At 45.6% G+C, this 19,110-nt stretch overlaps 1 protein-coding gene across 1 annotated transcript; it reads right to left on the minus strand.

Moving 5' to 3' along the window:
- Positions 1 to 1,198: 1,198 nt before the first annotated feature.
- On the minus strand, positions 1,199 to 18,657 carry ARSL (arylsulfatase L). The gene is given in 10 exon segments (NM_001048122.1): positions 1,199 to 1,557; positions 4,705 to 4,826; positions 7,143 to 7,305; positions 8,049 to 8,183; positions 10,368 to 10,504; positions 12,034 to 12,457; positions 14,251 to 14,373; positions 16,309 to 16,430; positions 17,294 to 17,443; positions 18,635 to 18,657. Coding segments are annotated over 10 exon segments (1,758 nt in total).
- Positions 18,658 to 19,110: the final 453 nt, after the last annotated feature.

A 19,110-nucleotide genomic window follows, 5' to 3' on the forward strand; every position in this document is an offset into this window, starting at 1 on the left:
CCGTTTCCCTGCCCAACTCCCATCTGCGTGTTGGGGACACAATGCTTGGGAATTCAGCTTTCCCAAAGTGTGTGTGTGTTGGAGGGGCCGGGGCGGGGGCTGCCCTAAGTGCCCTGGAGGCTGTTTCTTGAAAACTCTGCGAAGGATGTGTTTGGAGAAAAGACCTGTGCGCCTTGGAATGGGCAGACTTAGTGAGCTCCCGACTCCTGCGAGGCCTCTGGGCAGGAACCCACCCTGCTGCCCGCACCTTGGTCCCGGCTTCCAGCCTCCAGAGCTTGGAAAGGATGAGGGCGAGGCCTAAGCTGCCACCCTGCTGGTTCTCTGGGGTGGTGGCCTCGGCACACAGGCTACCTGGGATCCAGTGTAACAACCCACCCTGAGAAGGGGAGACCCCAGGAGATCCCTGGGTGACTCAGCGGTTTGGCCCAGGGCGGGATCCTGGGGTCCTGGGATTGGGTCCCGCGTTGGGCTCCCTGCATGGAGCCTGCTTCTCCCTCCTCCTGTGTCTCTGCCTCTCTCTCTCTCTCTATCATAAATAAATAAACAAATAAATAAATATTTAAAAAAAAGAAGGGGAGACCCGGGGGCCAACTCAGAGTGTCGGTTTATTATTTTCAGCGTCGAGGAGGAAAAAGTCACTTCAAACGGGGCCTCTTCAAGTGATTCTTGGTGAACACATGCCCTGGTGACTTAGGGAAGCCCAGAATTGGGGGGCCGTCCTGGGTACTCGGTGTCCTGCTCTGTACTGGGAGGTCACTGCATGAGGACCCGGCTCGTCGCACTGGACGCGCCCAGGATGGGCCTCCAACAGGATGGGGATCTTCCCCCAGGCCCCACAGCCAAGGACGTCTCTGCGCACGCGAACCCCTACTCCGTATGACACAGGAATAGCTTCCACTGGGACTGCGCACTCTTGGTGGGGTCCCACCAAACGGATGGGGCTGGGGTCCGCTGGTGGAAATGCCCATAGCAGGACGGGCTTTGCTCCCCACTCCCTTGTTGCCGGGCCTGAACGACCCCTCCTGGCTCGTGTTGCCGCGATGAGCGCACGCCCCTGCCTCTTCCTTATACCTCTGCGTTTTGAAGGGCACAACTGTTCCACTCATGGAAATGCACGACTTAACTTCACAGGGGTGTTTAATTTCCACCGGCAACGAAGGGCAGGGGTTGGGGGTGACCCGGCTGTCCCGCCGGGCAGTTATCGTGGGTCGCCTTCCCGGTCACACCAGCAGAGGGGGAACTGGCCACAGCACGGCTGCAGCCAGGGCCTCCAGATGTTGCCCAGCGTATCTAGCTGCAGCGGAACTGGGATGAGGGTCCGGCGATGCTCCTCCACGGCCCGAGCCACTGTGTCCATCACGTGATAGAATGAGGGCTCCGTGTCCGGAGTGAGGGCGTGGGCTTCAGAAGGGTCTCTGGACAGGTCGAAGAGCAAAGGCGGGTCGTGATGGGCTACCTGGTCCCCAGAGCAGGGACAGACCCCTCTCCCGTAGCAGGCACCGGCTCCCTCTGGGTGGAACAGTGGGGTCATGTAGTGCACCTTCCACAGTCTTCCTCCTGAGGGAAGGACAAGGATGTCAGGGGGCTCACGTGGAGACATAGAATGTGTTGCTGGAGACAGGCCCATGTGTCCTTGAAGCAAGGAATGGATAAGCAGATAAGCCAATGTGGCCCAGCCCCGCAAGGGGATGGCATTCTGCCATAAAGATAAATGGAGCTCTGACATAAACCTCAAAAACGGTGAGAGAAGCCAGACACACGAGGCCACAGAGTGTGCGATCCCAGTTGTATGAGGCATCCACAACAGGCAAATCCATAGACCCAGAAAGTAAAAGGGTGGATACCAGTGCCTGGGTGGGAGAATGGGGAGTGAGAGCTAAAGGGGACCGGGTCTCTGGAGGAATGGGATGTTCTGGAACTAGGCACAGATGATGTCTGCACAACATGTTGAATGTGCTAAATGCTCCCAAGCTGTACATTTTAAAAGACTGACTCTTACAGTATGTGAATGTTACACACCGAATTTGCGTGCCTCCAAAATTCATATATCGCAGCCCTGACCCCCAACAGGATGGAACCAGGAGGTGGTCGTTGGGAGGTTAACAGGTCAGGAGGACAGAGCCCTCAGGAATGGGATGAGCTCTGACAAGAGTCAGGACAGAGTTTTGCTTCCCTTGTGTCTCTCCACCATGTGGGGACATAGCAAGAAGGTGGCCATCTACCACCCAGCAGATGTCTGTTGTCTGGAAGCCACCAGTCTGTCCCGAGCTAAGACGGAATCACAACTCGGGAAAGCTGTTGGCAAAGGAGTGAGCTCCTCCTGTCATAGGTTGTCCCAGGCAGGATGCTCAGAGGCTTAAAATGGCACCAGTGAGTCTGGGGAAGCCATGTGTGTCACTGGAGGGTAGAGAGGACTCTAGTGGCCCTGCCTCCTCCAGGGGCAGAAAGACCAGGAAGCAGGGACAGATATGGGTCACAGCTGCTCCTGGGATCAGGAGAAGGAGGCCAGGAAGCACGGCCCTAGGCCCCTCCCTAGCAAGTGTGTGCAAGCAGGAGGGCATGCCCCCTCCTTCTTACGCCCTGCCCAAGTCCTGCTTCCTGGAGCTGGTGCCCCTGTGCTTTGGTGTTTACAGACCTGCACCCTGTGATTAACGTCTCTGTCCTCTGTCCACCTCTGAGCACTTAGGGTGACCTAGCAACTCCCAGTTTGCTCACCTGAGTCATGGGCATAGCCTTTGTCATCTACCATTGTCTCCGGGGTGAAATGGAATACCTTCTGTCACCTGCTCAATAAAGGTCACTCACTACTTCCATAATCCAGCAAATGTGTTAAGAACAAAGAGAAGAGAGATAAAGTCTCAGACCAGATAGTGGTAAACATACACAATAAGGAAACGGTGAAGTGCAAAATGCCTGGGGAAAAAATGCAACTGGTCCAGGTGGCAGGAGGTGATGGTGGAGGTAGGTGTGAGTGTGTGGGGTGCATGAGTGTAGGGGGACTCGTTTGGGTCAAGAAAGCCTTGCTGGGAAGGTAATTTTGCACTTGACCATCAAGAATGAGCCAGTCACATGGAGATCCAGTCGCCCTATGAGTGTTCTGAGATGGGGAGGGCCTCGCTCATAGTACAAGGACGAATTTATCCTGATGTGTGTGCAATGGGTGGTCTTGGGATGATTTTCAGCAGGGGGTTAAGTGGATCATGCATGTAGGATGAACAGGAGACCTCTGGAGGCCACTTAGGGGTACCATTGAAGAGGCTTGGGCCGTGGGAATACACTCTACTTACCGTTAAAAAAATATAGAAATATTCGCCCAATAACAGAGATGACAGGTCAGTGATGGGGTAGCCACAGTGTAAAAGAACAGATTTGAACACTGGACCTGGTTATCTGTGCTGCTAGGCATGCATGGTTGTAGACTGGGCTGTACAATGGAATGACGGTTTTTAGAAAACCCTCAAAAAGGGAAGGAGATGTGTAATAAGTGATTTTGAAGAACCAAAAATGTAGCAATGAAAGTCATACCAGATTACAATGATATTGAAAAGAATGGATGAAAAGGAGGGACATTCAAAGAAAAAGAAAAAAAAGATGTCTCTTAAATAAGGGAAATCCCAAGAGGTATGCCTTCGCTCTTGATTCACACCGCTGGAGGCTTCTAAGAGGATGGTTTTGAGGAATGGAAAGGTAAGAGATAAATCACAAGGAGAATACGGCTCTTCCCAAACACCAGAGGAAGAAAAGAATCATAAAACCTACGCAATCACAAAGTCACACATCCAATCAATCGTAGGGCAAATCCAAAAGAGAGGAGAAAATATCAGCACGTGGCAAAATAATAGGGAACTAGAAATGAAGAAAAGTCACTCAATTAGGTGAAACTCTGTTATCAGAAGGCAAAGGTAGCGGTGGAAATCAGCTGCGTATAAAATTTAAAAATAACAGTTTTTGAGCAGATGTAAGAACTGGATTTTCGAAAGAAAAATGACGCCTAAAAACAGAAAACCTCTGGATATGCCAGTTAGCTGAAGATGGAGAACAGATCCATATAAACGTGGAGGCAAATGAAATACAATGAGATTACTTGGGACAGGAGAAACTGTGCTTGATGAAATGAATACTTTTGAAATAAGAAGAATAAGTGGAGGGACATAACATGTTTCAGTTGGGAAAATCTGATATGAAGATAACCAGTCTTCTCCCTGAGTAGAGTTTACACATGGGATGCAAAGCCAATTAATTCATATTTCCATAGGATTTTAAATAATCTAGCTGTAAATTTAAAAAAAAATGATTTTACAGTTATTTTAAAAGCCCAGTTGGGCCAAAACAGCCCAGGGAATTTCTAAGTACAAAGATTATTCCGCACGGACGTTGCTGCTTATATCACAAAGTTATGATTATTACAACAAGGAGGTAATGGAGTCATTGAGTTGAGGCGGTTGAGACGGGTGGAAACCAGCGTTGTTAAGGGCAGAGGCTTCGAAGCGGGAGAGGCCGACTGGAGCACTCGTTCGCAGGAAAGCCATATGAAAATCCCATAAGCGCCGGTAATGGGGTGCTAAGGTGATTGGCGGCTTGCGTTAGCAAGGATGTTGCTGATGTCAGGAAAGATCAGTGCCAAGAAACAGAGAAAAGGGCTGGTGTGAAGCAGAGCCACGGGAGCAGAGGCCAAGATGCGACTCAGTCACCCAGAGCACTCACCGTCCCGTTGGCGCCAGCGGGCTGCGTGCAGGAAATTCTCGCAGTAGTGCAGCAGGAACTCGTGGTCAGAGTGTTGCGCTGTCCCCAGCAGCAAGGGCAGCAGGTCCCGGCCATCAGTCACCCTAGACAGGAGCACGGAGACTCACGGATGCTGCAAGTGCGCACACAAGGCACGCGCGAGCCTTAGCGAGCTTGGGGAAGCATTGAAACAACCACTCCCATGACTCGTCTACAGACCTCAGCTTTGGCTAAAAGAGCCCCGAGGATCCGACATGCTCGGCTTGTTGTCACCTGCCCAACCTTATTATGAATGCAAGAAAAAGCTGAGGATTCGGTGAAATGCCTTTTTGGTCTTACACTCTATTGGGCTCTAAGCCATTAAGGGATATGGTGCGTTCTTCATCAACACCGGGTACCATTTCCTTGTCTGCCTCCGAAGCCCCTCCCCAACGCCTGCCTGCCTTGTCTTCCCCCCCCTTTCCAACTTCCTCGTCTTCTTCAGTTTCCAAGATCCAGCTCCAGTCCCATTCAGGATGGGTGGAGGTTTCTTGGGATCCCACTTGCACTTTTCTCCACCCTTCTTAGGAGAAAGCCCAAATCCACCACTTGTGATTTGCAGGGATGGCCCTGAGCATTTTCTGTCCCAGTGACCTGGTCAGTTTTCAGGATCAAAAGTAAATCATCGATACTGAGGATAGATTTTTACAGATGTAAAAGTCTAAAATCTAAAGGGATCTTTAGATCTAAAAAATCTCATCTAATCTTAAAAATCTAATCTAAAAACTCTAATCTAAAAAGGGATCTTTCTCTGTAATTTGACCCATGTTCTTTATCAAGGTAGAGAATTCAGAACCCCAAGTCGACTTTACTTAGAGTTACTAAGTAACTCTAATTTATCATGAAAAATGAAATAAAAGAATCTATCAAGAACATGGATGTGCGTGCATACATGTGTATACATATATATAATTACACCTTCAAATATATGTATTCATATACGCACAAGCACATATATATGCACACACTATATGGCTGTATTTATTTTACCTTCTAGTGCAACAACACATTTGCAATATACATGTCACGTAAATTTGTATTTTTAAAGCAAATGATACATTATAACTTAATTTAAAAATAAGCATCCGGGCAGCCCTGGGTGGCCCAGCGGTTTAGCGCCTGCCTTCAGCCCAGGGTGTGATCCTGGAGACCCAGAATCGAGTCCCGAGTCGGGCTCACTGCATGGAGCCTGCTTCTCCCTCTGCCTGTGTCTCTGTCTCTCTCTCTCTCTGTGTCTCTCATGAATAAATAAATAAAATCTTTAAAATAAATTAAAATAAATTAAAATAAAAATTAGCATCCAATTAGGGGAAAAATATTAAAAAAACATATGATATTCAGTGCAAGAAAAAACAGAATGTTAAGGTGAAACAGTCAACCTCTCTAGTGATAAAACAGTGAAAATTACAATACACACATATATGTATGTTTGTATACACACATATGAGGAACCTATACAGGAATTTATATTTATTTTAGTTCTATTATGTTTTAAAATAGACATCTCCCTTATGGCTGGTGGTGATCCCCAAGGAACGATTTGACAAAACATATCAAGAGATTTACCTATAAATGGCCATATTCTTTGACTCAGGAATTTACGTTCTAAAGGATTCTTACTAAGGAAGTAATTATGACAGGCAGTAACGTGACAAGATAGTGGTTATTTTTGTTGTTGTTGTTTGTTTTTTTACGGCAAGGCTAGTGTCCAACTATAAGGGGATGGTTGAAAGAAAATACCATGAAGGCATTAAATTCTTTATTTATTAATTAAATATTAATTATTAAATATTTATTTAGAGGCACAAGGACCTCTAAATCTCTATATATATTTACATAAATACATATAAACTATGGAAAATCTATCTAAAAGATATATCTAAATCTGCATATCTAGATAGATCTAGATGTAGATCTAGATACATGATATATATCGTAAATTTGTAATTGTATGAGGATCGTTTATCATGTGATTGCGTAATAATTATATGATTGTATACATAATTATCAATTATGACATAATTTTATTTTCTACTCCCCCACCCTAAATTTTCTGTAATTTTTAAGACAAAGGAAAATTGGAATCTATGCAAAATCTCTACCACACTACGTGAAAAGGAGCTTCCTGTGATGAACTGTTACCTTTTTCAATGACCGCCATAATAAAATGCCTCCACTTAAGAATCGGGAGAGGAGAAGTGGATTCGTACGTATAAAATGAAGCAGACAGCTGACCCCTGTCGCTAATAACAGGGAGCCTAGAGTGTTGTCCCAGATACTCATTTCATGGATGTGTCATGCAATACAAGAAGGACAATGACATTTCACAGACATGTTTCTGTGCAAAATTGAGTTGCTAGGGTTCCCTGGGCTGACTGTACCTGTCCTGGGGCACCTCACCGCCCCCCAGCTGGACCACGGTGGGGAAAACATCCATCAGGCTGGTGGGCTCGTGGATGACGCGGCCGGCCTGCAGCACCCCAGGCCACCGGAAGATCCCTGGGACGCGGATTCCACCTTCCCAGCCCCCCATCCCTTTGCCACCTGTGTGTAAACATGAACAGAAAAGAATGTGATTGTCCCATGTTTTTTTTGGCAGCGTGTTTTACGATCTTTGGGCGGGGGGGAGGGTACATCCAAGGATGATGTGTCTGTAGTTGATAGGATTCCAGTTTGAATATGATGTGGCTGCCGTGGTACCCACTCTGCTTGGATGCATTGCCTAATTCCTGAGTCCATCACTTGATGGAGGGATAATCAAAATGTGGTGCATCCATACAACGGAAGGTTATTCAACCATGAAAAGGAATGAAGCAGTGACACTTGTAAAAATGTGGATGAACCTGGAAAACGGTGAAGGAAGCCGGTAGCCAAGGACCGCATATACTGCATGGCTCCATTTACATGACATGGTTACGATGGGGAAACACACCGAGACTGAAATAAGTTGGTGCTTGCCCGGGGCTGGGCGAAGGAGGAACCGGGGAATGATTGCAAATGGGTACTGAGTCTCTTTTTGAGTAGGTGACCATGTTCTGCAATTCAGCGGTGGGGACGGTTGCACAATTCCGTGAATATACCAAAACCCATGGCATTGTGCAAAAGGAAAAACACACACACACACACACACAACTGATTTGACCATGACAAATTGTCATTTCCACCCTGAATCGCAAAGCAAAGTCGCTGGTGATTCTCTTGAGGTGGGTGGCCCCATTCCATGGGAAGGGTTGGGAACTGTAGGATGGGGATAAAGACCATACACAAGGATCTGGTCATCTCTCTACCTTTGTAGATTCCATTCCAGCCGCCATATTGCTCCTTTCCGAGTTGGGCCTCTAAAGATCCCCCGTGATCCGACGTAAAATAAACAAGCGTGCTGTTGGTCAACCCTTCCATATCCAAAGTATCAAGGATCTGCCCTGCAGAGGATACATGCATTTGAGCCGGTCAAAATGGAAGAGGGTCTGAAACCAAAGTATTCAGCGTGTGCTTCAGCATTCTGGATCTTTCCGTGAGAAGGAGGCTTTAGCGTTAACATCTAATGGGGGTGAGCAGCAGTAGAATCATGCTGACCCAAGATTCATATATGCCCTTAGATACACCCCATCCTGTTTCCAAAAAGTTTAAGGCAAGCTGTAGGGCATACACTACATAGGACAACATAGCAAAGTCTTAAAAAGGAGGTAGAAGATTATAGAGTCAATCATACTTCAATTTAAAAAAAAGGAAAGGGGGAGAAAAAAAAAAGAAGGAGATGGAAGGGGCTCTAGGAAGAAGGCTGACAATGGCATTGGCGACATGTGTCCATTGATGAAGAATAGTTTACACCTCTGGCTCCAGGTGTCTTATAGTCACCTCAAAGGGAAAGCTTATGGTTGATGCAATTTGCCATGTCCATGAGATTTTTTTTTTTTTAACTGGACGAGAAGAATCATATTATTTTATTTCTAACAATGGGTCAGGCTTTTAATCTGCCCCCTGTCATGAGGACCGGACACCGTGAAAGTTGAGTATGGTCTCAAATAGATCCTGTTTTTGGATAGCTTTTCCTGTGACCTAATCTGTGCCGTTAGATCTAAACAGCATGTCTTTGGGGTTCCGGTCTTGCTTTTTGATACGGTCTGATGATCCTGCATTTTATTGGTTCGACTGAGCGCAATTAAGACAATTAATTGTCCATTCACTTAACTTTAAATTAACCGTGTCATTATTTTTGCTCTTTCTTGGTCTCATCCACGGTTCAACCATTTCTTTGTTTTCAGGTGCTTTGTTCTGGACACAGATTTGTGAATTTGCGGTTCTACTAAATCCCCCTCCTTAAATTAATAATATTTTTATTATTTATTTATTTATTTATTTATTTATTTATTATAATCTTTTTAGAACAGCTTTGGGTTTTACGGGTAAGCCGAGTCTTCGTGTCATCAGTGAGCCAATAGTGACACATTACTATTAACCAAAGTCTAGTTTCTGTGGTAGTTCACTCTTGGTGTTGTACATTTTAAGGGTTTTGACCAATGCATAATGCTATGCATCCAGCATTATAGTATCAGACAAAATAGATTCTCTGTCCTAAAAATCCCTTCTCCTTCACCTACCTGCACCAGGACAACGGTTTTCATTTAAAAAATGATCATACTGTGGCTTGAGTTTGAAACTGGAACACAGAGGCACAGAAGCCATAGAGAAGATTCTTGAAATACGGCTTCAGAGTTCCTTATCTTGAGGGACTTAAGGTTTTTTTTTTTTTTGTTTGTTTTGTTTTTTAACTCTGTACTGGAGAATTTCAGACTTTATCATCCAGTACGTGTTCTATTACCTACATCCTCACCTATATTCACAGAAAAAGTGTTTCCCTCAACTTGCGTCATGGTGAATTGTGTTTTAAACGCTTAATATTTGGTATCACGTAAAACAGCCTGTATTTTCCAGCGATTCTTAATCTCTTCCACACCAGGACCATAGTGCAGTACTGAGTGAGTTTGTCCTGAAGCCCCACTAGGGATGTGATGTGACATTGCTCTTTGCCTACGTGTCTCCCAACGTCCAGCATTTCCCCCAACAATTCACTCAAATAATGCATTTTCCTCCAAGGTGACGTTTTCAACAGATTTTTAAAAGTATGTTTTCTCCTGAAATCTCTGATTCCCATGCTGCTGTAGCTCCTGGCCCTCTCTGTCTGCCACTACATCAACTCAGGGGCACCCAAGTCCTTGGGTGAGACTCAGAAAAATGGCTGTGTCCATATCCATGTACCATTGAAGAAATGTGTGCTGTCTGTCGTGCCAGATACGATTCCAAGCCCAGGGGATGCAGGAGGAAAACAGAGCAAGACCATCCTACCCATGGGGATTTTAATCTATGTTCTCCTGGGAGACAATCGAAAATCACCCCACCTAAGACAGTGATGAGCAGAAACAAAGCAAACACAGTGAGGAAAAGGCTATAATCGCGTACACCCTTCACGTTTGAGGAGATGGCACTACTCACACTGCCTCTCCCAGCTGTCGCCTGGATTAATGTCATCTCATCCCGCATGTCCTTTCCTCCTGCTGTTCCGGGAGGAGCACCAGTTCCGTTTTCACCGGGGAAAAGGCACTTACCCACCATCCAGTCCATCTCTTCCGTGTTATCCCCGTATAGCCCGTGCGCGCTCTTCCCGTGGAACTTCTCGGTAGTGATCAGAGGGGTGTGCACGTGTAGAAAGGAGACAAAGAGGAGGAAAGGTCTGTGCTTGTTTCTGAAAATAAATAACAGCGACTGGAGCCACTTTTACATAAAGCAGAGATTCGGGTCCCGGGGATGCAAAATACAGACGGAGATGATCACGTCCAAACGAGTGTATCTGCTACTCTTTAATGGGATGACTTGACACTTCTATAAAGCCTGTTGCAAAATTTGCACTGATATTGTGCATTCTTTCCCTGAATTTATCAACTTATAACCCTACATACTTCTGGCAAGCGAAGATAAGACAGAAGAAGGCCAGGCAACTGTCTGATCTGACAATTATTCCATTCAATTATTTCGGGATATGTTCCCGTCCCGAACATTAGCGTGTAGAACAAAATGACATTGCGTATATGGTTTTCTGTTTAATTGCTCTCAAGCAACAAAGTTTAGGCTCTGACATGATTGTTGAAAAACACACTTTTAAAATGATGATTATTAGGTTATTGATTTCCGTTTGACCGTCCCCCCACCGAGGCGATGCCTCACCTGTCCCTCTCTCCATCTGATCTCTATGACCCACTGTGTGTCGTTAAAGTACAGAAACAAAAGCGAACGTCTTAGACTTACTTGGGGCACCTCAGGCTCACCTGCTGCCGTTTGCAAGCTACGGTTGACCCTTGAACAACACAGGTTCATTGTGTTGCAGATCCACTTATATGTGGGTTTTTTTTAAAGATATAAATACAGTACAGTACTATAAATGTATTTTCCTTATGATTTCCTTAATAACATTTTCTTTTCTCTAGCTCACTTTATTGTAAGAACTCATACAACCTATGGGTTGACCGACTACTTATGTTCTCAGTAAGACTTCCAGTCAACAATAGGCTATTAACAGTTAAGTTTTGGGGGAGTCAAAGGTATATGTGATTTTCAACAACACATGGTGTCAGCTGTTGATACCCCAGGGACCCCATGTTGCTCAAGGGTCAACTGTAATTATCAGCTTCATTTCTGACCCATGTTAGGCAATTCCATGAGAAGAACGTTCTGGAACATGATCGCAACCTCATCACCACCAGGTGAATTGGGTTTCCACGGTGTCCCCCACTTTACTGGGACACACTTGGGGAGCATGGAACTGACCCTGGTGTAGCTTTTTACCAGGCCCCTCTTGGCTCTGACATACTGAGTCCCTTTGTGATTCAAATTTACATTTAGGGTCAAGTTAGCAACAGTTCTGATGATAGAGCTTTAAAAATATTTAGAATTTGTTGTAAATCTTCAGTGATTCAGTTTGTTTTGTTAGTTAAATATGGCCTGAGGTGATCAGTCAGTGCTTACATAAGAGGACTGGCTCCAAGTAGGAGGGGCCAGCAGCAAGTTTCAACTGACCTGTCACTTGTTTCAATGGGCGCGATCAAGCTGGACTCAACTGAACAACATCTCTGGCCCAATTTACCAAAAATATCTTTCTGGGCCAGGGCGATTTCCCCATTCATATCTCCATTACAGAAAGGAACTCAAAAGATTTTTTCAAATGCATTTTGAGCATGGACCAGAGCGCTAGGATGGAGCTGACTCTTTGATGCTCACCTTTGGACAAAGGAGGAGACCTCTTTGAGAATAAGAGATGTCGTCCTTTGAAAGTGCATGGGCTGCTCAGTGATGGTGTGGTTTCTCATCAGAAAGCAGTCTGCGTGAACAATCAGGACACCTATAGAATATGAGGTCACGAAGAGCAAGGTGGCAGCTATGGTTGACCAGACGACCGGAGTCCACGAGCCTGACGTCAGGTGGGTGAGTTTCCCAGCAGTGAGCGTGAGGGCAGCGAAGGCCATGATTTGGAAGCAGACATTGAGTTTGTGCTCCATGCCAGCACGCTTCTCTGACAGCTCCCAGTGGATGCAATCTCCCATCATGGAAAAGGGCATTCCGTAGAAATGGTCGAATCCATGGTTGAGTGGGTGGTGGCAGTGATCATTGGAAGATTCACAGTTGAGGCCCAGATGCCATTTTCCTGAAAGGCAAAAAGTACACCCGCATGACAACTAGTTGATCGCTGGCTGGTAGGTATTGTGTGCTTGCTGCATTCCAGGTGCTCTGCTGGGTTCAGGAATAGGGCAGGGAAGTTGAGGTGCACGGGTAGAGTTCCATCACAACCTGGCTTCACTGTTACAGGGGAATGAGGACCCTGCGTGGCGACGTTACATGATACATGGTTTCCTGAGCTGCTGAAACAAATTTCCAAAAACGCGGTTGCTTAAAATAATAGCAATTCATGCTCACCCAGTTCTAAGGCCACGAGTCCAGAATCAAGCTGTGACAGGGCCATGTTCCCCCTGTAGGTTCCTGGGAAGGATCCTTCCTGCCTCTTCTAGCTTCTGGGGACTCATGCATTCCTTGACTTGCGGTCATATCCCTCCCATCTCTGCCTCTGTGGCGACACGAACTTCTCCTCCTCCGTGTCAAATATCCCTCTACATCGCTCTTAACAGGACCCTTGCCCTCGCATATAAGGTCCACCTGGGTAATCCAGGATAATCTCCACATCTCAGGATCCTTGAATTAGTTCCATGAGCAAACACCCCTTTTCCATATAAGTCAATATTTTTTTTTTTTAGCTTCCAGCAAGTAGGACACGATATCTTTGGTGACCATGATTCAGTCTACTGTACCTGAATTTGCAAAGGTCTGTGACTGAGCAATAAGGAAGGCACGGAGCGGTCTGATTGCTGTAGAAAACGCAATCTGCTATAATCAGTGGGTATACAAGATTTCCCAACTTTGGAATTATCTTTCTTTCCCTGTCTTTGTTAAACCACTGTAATGGTGGTCAGAGTCATGGTAGGCCATAGGTTCTACATGGCACAGGTTTCAAGTACAATCAATGGCACATGCTTCTCTATGGTCACTCCTAGAGTGTTGATAGAGACCTATGTGCCTTCCCACCACCCCAAATGGCATCTCTCATCCAGAAAGCCTCATGCAATTTTCCAATTTTCCAAGGAACGTTCCACAAAAATAGATTTCTCTCTTGAAAAATGATAATAAGCCTATTGCATTTGATATTCAGTGTATCAGCTAGTGTTGCTCTTCATGATCAATAGATGGCACTGTTAATAAAAAATTATTACTATAACATGATAATGGTAGTGACAGCTTGGGCCCCTATCAAGAAACGATTATCCTTCATCGTACTTCATTCTATATATGACATGGTTTGTTGACATCTAGAAACATAAGTATGCTATTTATGGAAGCAGAGAGGGAAGTAATTAAGCCTTGCAGTCGCATTTTTGTGCAGAATTTAGGGAAAACAGCATTATGGAAGTTGATGGTAATTTGGTGACTTTAGGAAAAAAATTTCCTTTTTTTAAAAAAATCAAGGTGCATCAACAAATACCAAGAAATGCCAGGTGTTTCATTAAGCTGATATTTCTTGAGCAACTACTTTGCAGTAAGCACTCTTTTTTTTTTTTTTTTAAAGATTTAATTTATTTATTCATGATAGACACAGAGAAAGAGAGAGAGAGGCAGAGGGAGAAGCAGGCTCCATGCAGGGAGCCCGACCAGGACTCAATCCCGGGTCTCCAGGATCACTCCCTGGGCCGAAGGCAGGCGCTAAACCGCTGAGCCACCCGGGCTGCCCCCAACACTAAGCACTCTTTGTAGTGAGGTCATCCCTGCATTCATGGAGCTTTCTGCCTGGAGGACAATCCCACTGCCTCAAAACCACTGCCTTTCCAACCTTTTTGGTTGAATATACTCTCCATAGAAAAGAAAGGTGCTTAAAACTAAAAATGTACATACCTATTAGTCCAGTGGCGTATCCTCTGTCTTTTAATATTTTTGCAAAAGTTGTCTCATTGGTCGGAAGCCCTCCAGATACTCCGGTCCATTGAAGAACACGATAACCATTACTGGAAACCATACCTTTGGGGAACCATTTTCAAAGAAACGTTACCATCGCACATTGACAGATTCTATCATTATTATTAATTGACAGATTTTATCACTATTATTAATTTTTCACTTAAAATATGTGGTGAAAAAAATTTTTTTTAATTTTTATTTATTTATGATAGTCACACAGAGAGAGAAAGAGAGAGAGGCAGAGACATAGGCAGAGGGAGAAGCAGGCTCCATGCACCGGGAACCCGATGTGGGATTCGATCCCGGGTCTCCAGGATCGCGCCCTGGGCCAAAGGCAGGCGCTAAACCACTGCACCACCCAGGGATCCCCTGTGGTGAAAAATTAGTTGAAAACTTAGCAAGAAGGCTTAGTGTCCTTTTACGTGAAGGTTATAAACACAAAGAGACTTAAGTAAAAAAAGGAAAAAGACTTAAAAATGGTTTTATCATTTCACCAAAGTCTTTATATAATGCAGGGATTCTCAAACTCACCTGTACTTTGGAATCATTTGGGAAGCTCCAAAATATTCTGAAACCTGGTTGTCAATCCATAAAGTTTTATTTTATATTTTATTTTATTTATTTTAATATTTTATTTATTTATTTATTTATTTATGTATTTATTTATTTATTTATTTTAGGGAAAGAGACAGAGGGAGTGAGCAGGGAGAGGAAGAGAATCTCAAGCAGACTCCAGGCTGAATGTGGAGCCTAATGTGGGGCTGAGGCTCATGACCCTGAAATCATGACCTGAGCCAAAACCACGAGTTGGATGCTTAGGCAACTGAGCCATCCATCTGCTTCCGCTCCCCACTAGAGACTGTGGTTTTAGTTGGTTTGGGGGTGGAAGTGCAGATTTGGAACGGTTGCAGGATACCGCAGACAATTCGTATGTGCTAACAAAGTAGGACGCCGCGGATAAAAATCACACGGACTCTGATATATCCAGGGCATCTACTCCAGTGTTTAAAAAAAGGTAAATTAAGCATTTTTCTAAAGTTCTGCAATATGCAGTGGAAAACCACCGATTCGGAAGATGCTCTGTGCCTCCTAGATCATTTTGATAAATGCAGCTCCGTCTTGCTAGAGATCTACCTGGTTCCAAGAGTGAATCTACCTCATCAATCATTATTTAGGAAGTTGGAGAATTCTTTCTGAGATTTTTCTAAACCTTTGAGCATGCGTCTGGTTCAGGGGAAGACTAGTGAGACATACATGGTTCTTGGCCATAACAAAGACAGCCGGCGTGTTTCTGCTTACGTTGGGTGGGACTCCTTCTTCCCTGGGGCATGACAGGGTGCCAGGGACCCACACATGTGAGGGTCTAGAGTCCGTTTGATGTGTCCCACAGCCAATTGGTCTCTAGTTTAGTTTTTCAAACACAAGTCCACTAGTTGAGGAGTTTCTGTGAAGGTCTTTCAAGATATGGTTAACAATTGCAATCAGTTGGCTTTAACCAAAGGAGATAGCCCTTGATGTGGAGGTTTCTTATCTTTAGGGTCAAAGAGCAGAAGCACTCTAAGGACATCACACAGACTTTTTGAACTTTTCGTCTACTCCCTGCTCAATCCCCCTGTCTGTGTGACCTCACTATCTGTGGGGCTCTATGGCTCTTACTGACCTAATCTGATGGTAAAAACATGGAGGGATTAGATTATTGTCTACCCACAGGGAGAATAATCTCCCCCACCCTTTAATTCCTCTAATACCGGGAGCTTTTTTTTTTTTTTTTTTTTTTTTTATTTATGATAGTCACAGAGAGAGAGAGAGAGGCAGAGACACAGGCAGAGGGAGAAGCAGGCTCCATGCACCAGGAGCCCGACGTGGGATTCCATCCCGGGTCTCCAGGATCGCGCCCTGGGCCAAAGGCAGGCGCCAAACCGCTGCGCCACCCAGGGATCCCACCGGGAGCTTTTTCTTCTCCAGAACCATGGTTGGACATGAGGGAGGACAAACCTGATCTCAGAGGGTATCTGCCCGTTAGGAAGGCAGCCCTGCTTGGGGTGCACACTGAAGCAGCCGCGATGTGCTGGGTGAGCATCACCCCGTCCTCTGCGAGGCGGTCAATATTTGGAGTCCTGCAGAGGGAAACAGGAACAGTTTTATTCCTTAACAAACAAACTCAACAGGCTTTTCCACAGGCACACCTACATAGTCAATAGAAAACCAGGCCATCATCATGTAACACATCAAGGTGTTCTTGGGAATGACCAAAAGGCAAGATCTTCAAATGTCATCCAAACCATCAAAGAAACAGAAACTCAATTTGATATTGTTTGCTAAGTTTTTGCAACTCGTACTGAGATGGGCATTAGGGGAAACTCAGAATTGAGAGTCTGCAGGGCCCTTTCACGTGGGATTCACAGTTTTGATTGGGAAATTTGACCTCCTGGCACCAACATATGGTAGTTGGTACGGGAGGGTGGGATTCAGATGTAGCTTCGTGCTGTGGCCTGAGCCGGGCCCTCGAGGGTAATGGGAATGTGACTAAGGCGATGCAGTGAGCTCATTCTCAGAGAGATGGACCAGCACTGACAGATAAGCATGTCGTGGTGGTGACATGGATTCGGCTGTCTGAAGCAGAGCTTTTCAGCAGGAAGCGCTGAAGTCATGTATGAGCGAGTGGTCTTGGCCTGATGGGTGGAAGCGGAGCATGAGTAAGCTCGGGCCTTTGCCTCAGATGCAACACAAATGTTTTTTCAAACACTGTCTATCACAGGCCGTGCTGATGGAAACCATGTCTCAAAGTGAAGTGATGAGTCACAGGCAGGATGAATTCGAGCTGGGGTTAGTGCTGGGGTGGGAAGAAGGAAGGGTGAGAGGGTGTTCAAGGAAACATGCACAGAATCCTGTCGAAGTCTGGATCGCACGTATGAAGAGCGAGATCCATTGTACTGGTGCCTTCGTCGGGATGCCCAATGAGCGATTTTCGGATCCTTGCCTGATGCTGTTGTTGCCATAGCAGCCGATATCGCCGATGCCAAAATCGTCCGCCATCAGAAGAAGGATGTTTGGACGCGAACCGGATAAATCCCTGCAAGCCGAGGGCCTCGCACCCAGAAGCACACCGACCATCACAGCCAGCCAGCTCCTGAAAGACAAGGTGCCGATGAACGCCTCACCCTGCTTCCCATTTCATTTACGTGACTTCTGTAAATGGGATTTTTTTAGGGGTGTCACCATTTTAGGGGACTTTGATATTAGCATCCCACTGCAGAAGAGTTTGAGTCCATTCTTAGGCATTTAATTTTTTTTTTAGCTGAAGACAATTCATGCTCTTGATGGTTTTATTTCCACTGTAAATTTTTTTTTGAAGCCCTGTTGTTAGATCATCATACCCATGATTAAGAAAAAGCCCTAATTTGGTTTCTTATTATGCATGGATCAGGTCCAAGGAACGTCTATAGCTCCTTCCCCTTTGCCTCTTGTTTATTTTTCCTTAAATAAGTGAACGGTGCTGAACTGGGTTATCTTTGGCACTTTGTGGGAGTGGACCTACTGACCAGAGTAAGGCAGAGGGGAAAAGTCAGGGCAATGGTTTACCGATACCATCTGGTGATTCTTTTTTAAAAAAAAATTATTAAAGATTTTATTTATTTATTCATGACAGACACACAGAGAGAGGCAGAGATATAGGAGAGGGAGAAGCAGGCTCCCTGCGGGACTCGATCCCAGGACCCTGAGTAACGCCCTGAGCCAAAGGCATATGCTCAAACCACTGAGACACCCAGATGCCCTCCACCTGGTGATTCTGAGTCCATTCAAAGTCTCCGTATAGTCCAGCACGAATGTGACTGACCTTTTTCGCTCACTGATACCTGATGGGAAGTGGGTCTGTTGGGGTGATGGAGGTTCCAGCCCAGGGTAGAGACTCCCTCGTGCTGGCATATCAGAAGGAAGAATTGCCACAAAGGCTGGTGGCTGTTTCACCTTCATCACTCCCATAACTGTGGCATCCGTGGAGCCACTTTGGCCACGTCCACACAGAGCAGGACAAGAGTGTTCCAATCCCCAGTGCCATGAAATACAGATGGGATCTGAGTCTCTGAAGAAGATTGGCCATATGGGCTCCATGGAAAACATGAAAAGATTCCTTCAGAAGCTCCCGGATGCGGGGAGTGTGAGTCACTGATATGAATCCTGAGTCCCAGGACCAGTCCCCCCGATGCACAATCAGCGCTAGGTGAGCAAGCCTACTGTGTCGACGCATCCTGGCAAAGGGACGTACAGAAATGTAGAAGCAGAAACAGAAGATTAACGATCACCCGTAATCCCGTCTTACCAGGAATGCTCCAGATGCAGCATATTGTCTTCTGCCTTTTATTCCCTGTAGGAAATAAAGAGGTGTATTATAACAAAGGCAGCAGATTTGCACCAATTCCATATGTAAAATAGTAAGTACGGAGCAAAAGGGCGACTTTCTCTCTGATGCTCTCAATAAAACCTTAAAACAATGACTGAAAACTCATGAAAAGAATGATCTTCCTTATCGGAGAGACTTAAGATGCTGAATGCTGCGTAAAGAATATAGGACGCGTGTCTATTGAGGGCCAGGTGGTAAGCATTTAAAATATTTGGGGGGGATCCCTGGGTGGTGCAGCGGTTTGGCGCCTGCCTTTGGCCCAGGGCACGATCCTGGAGACCCGGGATCGAATCCCACATCTGGCTCCCGGTGCATGGAGCCTGCTTCTCCCTCTGCCTGTGTCTCTGCCTCTCTCTCTCTCTCTCTATCATAAGTAAATAAAAATTAAAAAAAAA

This window comes from Canis lupus, chromosome X (assembly GCF_011100685.1).
Source record: "Canis lupus familiaris isolate Mischka breed German Shepherd chromosome X, alternate assembly UU_Cfam_GSD_1.0, whole genome shotgun sequence".
NCBI classification, from domain to species: domain Eukaryota; kingdom Metazoa; phylum Chordata; class Mammalia; order Carnivora; family Canidae; genus Canis; species Canis lupus.